Source organism: Echinops telfairi, unplaced genomic scaffold (assembly GCF_000313985.2).
Source record: "Echinops telfairi isolate 266 unplaced genomic scaffold, ASM31398v2 ScPeMD7_7412;HRSCAF=8450, whole genome shotgun sequence".
NCBI lineage: Eukaryota > Metazoa > Chordata > Mammalia > Afrosoricida > Tenrecidae > Echinops > Echinops telfairi.
Window position 1 is genome coordinate 13300080 of NW_022111312.1, and position 6092 is coordinate 13306171.

The window sequence follows — 6092 nt, forward strand, 5'->3', positions numbered from 1 at the left end:
GTGTGTGTGTGTGTGTGTGTGTGTTGTTATGTGTCAATCTTTGCAATCGCTTTCCCCTTCCTCCCCACCTCTCCCCTCCTTCCCCCTACCTTCCTGGTATCGCTACTCCCATTCCTTATATCTTACCTGTACCTGTGTACCTGGTCTAGCCCGCAGTGAAAGGTTTGAATCTTTTTTTTTTCCACTTAGCACTAATTATATCATGAGTTTTACCCATTTGATGAAGAATCTAGCTGGAAGGACAGATTAGGACTCTTTGCAGCAACTATTCTGCCATTTTAAAATTCGGGATCAAGGTGGGGGGGTGGGTAGGAAGAGGAGAATGTTGGCTGAGCATCCCACAGGGTGGTGAGGATGGAGAGACTGGTATTGATATGGCTGATTCACTAACTTTTTATCCCATTTGTTCTGAAACAGCAGAAAGAGAAAAGAGGAAGGATGATTTGCTAGATATTGCAAAGTCAAAGCAAGAGCGGACAAACACGGAACTGCACAATCTGAGACAGGTATGTCCCGGCCACCCTGCTCCCAAGACCAGGGCCTCTTCATTGTCCTTCTATGTTCTTTTGGAGTCCTGAGTTACATGAGACATCGGTCATGTTTCCTGTCCTCAGGTAATACCTTGGCCTCCTAGGAACTAAAGGTTAACAGACCCAAGTCTTGCTTCTGGGACTAAAGGCAAGGAGACTGACTGGTCAGACGGATAGACAGCCAGTAAAAACAGACACACTTAGCTTCTCTACCCACTGTATTGCCCCATGTTAGCCAGCTTGTCACTGTGTTCTGTATGCACTTAGATCTACGTGAAACAGCAGCGGGACCTGCAGTTTCTTCACTTCAATGTGGAAAATTCTCAGGAATTCTTACAGCTATATGACTCAAAGATGGAGGAATCCAAGGTCCTCGAATCTAGGTAAGCTGCTGTCAATACCATCTAGTGGTGTAGTTCATCCTTCAGTCAATATTTATTGATTACGTAGAATGGGCCAGTGCCTACTCCCCTTTTCCTTAGGTTGTAGAGAAAGAGTGTATGTCAGCTAGTGCATACTTGTCATGATAGGTTGGAACGAGACCTGATCTCAGAATTGGAGACTTTCTCCTCCTTTAGTCAGTTGATGAAGGTAAATTCATTAAGCATGATTTGTGTGTCTGTTGTGTAGAAGAACTTTGAGCCGGAGTTAGGAACTGCTAAAGTGAATGAGTCATTCAGGCAACAAATGTTTATTGAGTACTCTTTATAGGTCTGGTTCGTACATGTAAGAAAGTGCCGGGGAACAAATAACTGCCATTGCAGCTTGAAGATGGGAAAGATTCCCTTTTTCGCTGGGAGTGATCTCTGCTCTTCCCTGCCTTTCTTGTTGACATGGAAGGAGAATCTCTCCTATAGCCACCAGCGAAGGAATTAAGTTGGCATTCATAAGCTTAAAGTAGAAACATACGAAATATGGTTCCACTTAATAGGCATGTCAACATACCACAGTGACACAAATTCAGACTACTTTCTGAGGGAGGGTCCTCCTTTCCCTGGGGACTGCATTCAGGGTTGTGGACACCAGAAATTGTCAAGCTCATGTAGTGGCAGTGGTTGCCTCAGGCAGGGCCATGGGTTGGACACTTGGCTGTGCGGGGTTTTTTCCTCTGAGCAGCCTGTGGGGGCTGGTGTCTCTGGGATCTGCCTCCCAGCAGTTACCACATCCCCGTTGTCACCAAGTCCCATGTGTTCTATTGCCAGCAGTGTCTCTTTGCAGATGGGCCCTCTGCTTTTGGTACCTCACCATCACTGCGCTTTGTCGGAAGCCAGTTAGATGTTGGGCTGCCAACTGCAAGGTCCGTAGCTCACCACCAGCTGCTGCACAGGAACAAGGAAGAAGTGTTTATTAGAAGGGTTAGTGCAGTTAAGCAGGCTCCTATTTTGTGTTTTATGCACTTGTATCATTTTTCTTTTCAATCAGCTTTCAATATATAGCTTTATAAGTTGCCCAGCCCATTTTGTAGCTGGGACATTGGTGAATGCTGTGAGATAAACAGGCGGCTCTTGACAATTTTCTCTCTAAGTCATTAACCATCACCTACTCATCCTATTTTTATCTCCCACTTCCTGTGAAAGTAATGGAATTAGGAAAGAAAATAGCCTATTATCTAACCAACAAGCAATTATAGAACATTAACTATACATCAAAGGCTGGCCTATGTGCCAAGGGGAATTTAAAAACAATGACATTTCCCCATAAGAAAACCAGAGTCCACTGGGAAGATAGGATCCGAGTGTGAACCTGCCATTCACCAGCAGAGTTCTAGCAGGAAATTTGCTGCCTGATTAACTAGCTGACCGAGCAGTAAGAGGAGGACTGTGAGATGACAGCGACAGGGACGGCATGGTCAGTGGGAAGTAGGGAAGAGAAGAGGGCGGAGGTGCTCTGGGCCGGGTGGTCATGGAGGGCTCCTAGAGGAGGGCGCCTTATGTTTCACTTCAGAGAATTGAGCCTTACCTGGGGTCTAGCTCTGCTAATGAGGTTTGAACGAGATGTAGAGCAACAATAGGGGCAAATGCCTGTTGTAACTTCCGTTTCTTGTAATGCCATCATAGCGGAAACATGTGTTTGTCAGACCTTGAAACTAGCCACTCCAAAGCCGCTGTTAAGAGGGAGAAAGAGCAGAAGTTACTGGTTAAGGACCAAACATTTGAGACCCTGTTGATTCAGCAAAACAGGTCCGACAAGAGCTCTTACGATGTTTGCAAAGAGAAGAAACTGCAGGTTAGCCCCTCCTTTGGGGAAAAAGGTGTAACAACTCTTTCATCTCTGTTTGCAAAAGACTCAGTGGAGAAGCCAAAGTCTTGGTCTCTGGGAGGAAAACTCCAAATTGAACCTGAGAACAAAGGCCTGTTCTGTAAGATCCATACAAAATCACCCAAAGCTGGCGAGTCGGGGACTTCAAACCAAGAGAAACACCTGTCTGAGGTGTGCTTAGCTGATGAAAAGCAGTGGCATGATGTCAGTGTGTACCTGGGCCTGGTTCCCCTCTCCGACTCCAGACCACCTGAAAAGCCCAGTGAGGACTGTCAGGAGCCAAAGGACAGGCCGGAGACATCTTACCGCCCGAACAGTGAGGCCTGTCTGAGCGAAAGTGACATCTTTGAATCCAAGTGCTGCCGCCCAAGCAACTTTGTGGTTGAGGCCCCCGGGTACATGTCTGATGTCCAGTGGATGAGCCTTTTCAAGCCGTATAAAGTAGACAGACTCGTCCGCCAGAAAGCTATATGCACGTGCTCCGAGAGCATCAGTGGGGTGAAGTTCCGCTCCTCGGCCAGGTGAGTCTGCGTCCATGCCTCCATGCCCACATGGTGTTCAGGAAGATCCTAGGCGCCGGGAGCCACCTGTGCCTCTTGTTCTTGGAGAGCCTCCAGAGGCTGCCCAGCCCAGCAGGGTCTCTTGAGCCCTATGGTACACAGGGACTCTCACGAGACCTCCTGTGAGGCACGTGTGCGAGCGCGCGCCCAGGCAGCTTCAGAGCCAAAGGTCTTACTGAAGAACAAAGCCCCCGTCCTTGATGAGTTTGGCAAATATGTTTTATTCAAAAACAAATGGGCAGGTCGCTCTTCAGAGTGGAATGCTGTTCTGGAACATTCCTCACCCCAGAGTCTACGTGGAATGGGCAAGCCAACCCTTTCCTGTCTGGTCGAGGGCCCTAGACCCAGGTAAAGATTTCTCCTCCCTCCACCCAGGGACTGCTGCCACCACAGGGGTCCCATCCACCTGCTTGTTTTGTTGCTTTGTTTTTTAACTTTTTGTTGTGTAGTTAGGTGGGGGTAGGTTCAGATCATTTTTTAATTCAGCAACTTAACAAACCTCCCAAATGTGTGTCCTTGATCTCCAAATCTTTTTTTTCCCCTAAAAAAGAGAAGAATGTTTGTATTGAACACTCTTTTGAGAAGAAAGTCAATTCACGGTGAACACGCTGCCCATGATTCAGGCTCCCTCGCTGTCAGAATTGCTGGATCTGGTGGTTGAGTGGTGCCGTCATCGTATCTGCTATTTTTAAAGAAAGCCGACTGAGCTCTTCGGTCTTCAGTTAGAGGAAGGGTGGTTCTTCTATACCGAGAGCCTTATTTTTAATCATCGCACTGACTCAAATAGACTTGGTGACGAAATTCCTTCCTGCTATTGATATTCTTGGTCTTTTTTGGGCCACTTTACAACCTTGAGTCATTGCAAAAGCACACAGACAATGATCTTAACGGTGACAAAATTTTAAACACACACACGAGAATGGTGGTCACACCTTCCTTTTTTTCATACTTGGATTTAAAGATCTTCAAATAATTGCAAATTAGCAGCAAGGCAGAACTGCCTACTTTTCGTGACTCGCCAAGATTAAGGGGAAAGCTTATGGCAGTTTTTTTTTTAACTACTTTTATTGGCATATATTTCACATATATAATTTAATCTTTCAGTCATATTATGATTTGTACAATCGTGTAGCAATGATGAAACATAGACAACTTTCCTGTAGTTCTTAAATGCTTCCTCCCCCAACTCATGATCCCAATTCTACCTTACAAATCCGGCTGGACCAGAGGATGTACAGATAGGAACTGGAAGCACAGGGAATCCAGGACAGATGATCCCTTCAGGGCTAGTTGTGAGAGTGATGATACTGGGAGGGTAGAGGGAGGGTGGGTTGGAAAGGGGGAACTGATTATAAGGCTCTACATATAACCCACTCCCTGGGGGATGGACAGCAGAAAAGTGGGTGAAGGGAGACGTTGGACAGTGTAAGACATGAAAAAATAATAATTTATAAATGATCAAGGGCTCATGGGGTGGAGGGTGGGGTGGGGAGGGAGGGGAAAAATGAGCTGATACCAAGAGTTTAAGTAGAAAGCAAATGTTTTGAGAATGATAATGGCTACAAATGTGCTTGATTCAATGGATGGATGTATGGATTGTGGTAAGAGTTGTATGAGCCCCCAATAAAATGATTAAAAATATAAATAAATAAAAAATTTTTAAAAAGATTTGTGCAGTCATCGCCAAAATCCATTTCAGAACATTTTCTTCTCATGCTCATTTCTGTTAGCTTCCCATCTCCCCCATCCTCCTTTGCCATTGCCCTTAGGTAGTTAGTTATCAACCCAGTTAACTATCTCTGTAGATTTACCTATCCTGAATTTCACATATAAACAATCATACAAAACACATGCAAGAGCAAGCAAACAAAAACCCAACAATGACTATACAAAACAGAAAAACCTTAATAAAAAAAAGTCATAAAATATTAAAAACGGAAACAATTTTAAAATGGGTCAAAAGGGAGACCAAATGATAAAGATAATATATTTTAACCTAACTACATCTGCCATAATTGACCCTACAAAGCCCTCTGAGAACAAAGCTATTCATATCCCTGAACTAAGATCAGAAGGGATTCACCAGAGGATCCATGCAACTGGGGACTCAGCGAGTGGGTTTTGGATTTCAGCTGCCATCCAGTCCTCCTTCAGATTTGGATTTTAGTATTTACAGCCCTTGGCTCACACAGGCTGTTGTGCTTCTTCCTTGTGGATTTAGTTGAAGCCTTACTTAGATGGCTGCTTTTTTAAAGACAAGCCTTTAAGACCTCAGATGCTAGTCTTTCTGATAGCTGAGCATCGTCACATTTCTAGAGCACCGTGGACGTTTATGAAATGTAACCTAAGAAAGAAATGCAAACTAAAATCCAGAGTTTTCTCTCCTGGCCGTTTCTGACCTTCTTGACTTGAATTGGATGCCTGCCCTGCCAGCAGGGGCACATGCCCAGGCATCGCATGACAAATATGTGACTAAGGAGAAAAGATAATTATGTTTTCCCTTTTTCTCTGCGATTAGAAGAACTTGTGTACCCACTGTATTATCTGACTTGAATGTCCACATTTGTGCCACCATTCCATTCAACCAGTACTAGCTGACCTGGGCAGGAGAAGTCAGGTGCGGCCTGCTCTCTCTCGTAGTTGTGTGACAGAAGAGGTTATGATGCCTCTGGCCTGTTCTAGAATAGCTCTTGCTGCCAAACTCTGCCCTGAGCCCCACACTGTGAGCTTTGTGTGTTTGTGT

At 45.1% G+C, this 6092-nt stretch overlaps 1 protein-coding gene across 5 annotated transcripts in view; it reads left to right on the forward strand.

Annotated features, from left to right (window-relative positions):
- Positions 1-6092, forward strand: part of CCDC62 (coiled-coil domain containing 62) — a 48815-nt gene that overhangs the window by 22096 nt on the left and 20627 nt on the right. For 3 of the 5 annotated variants that reach the window (XM_045296817.1, XM_045296820.1, XM_045296819.1), the window contains 2 exons: positions 418-506; positions 798-913. In XM_045296817.1, the coding sequence (XP_045152752.1) occupies positions 418-506; positions 798-913 (205 nt within the window). Of the gene's footprint in view, positions 1-417; positions 507-797; positions 914-2587; positions 3311-6092 lie in introns of all 5 variants that reach the window. The other 2 variants (XM_045296816.1, XM_045296818.1) reach the window with 2 other exon arrangements.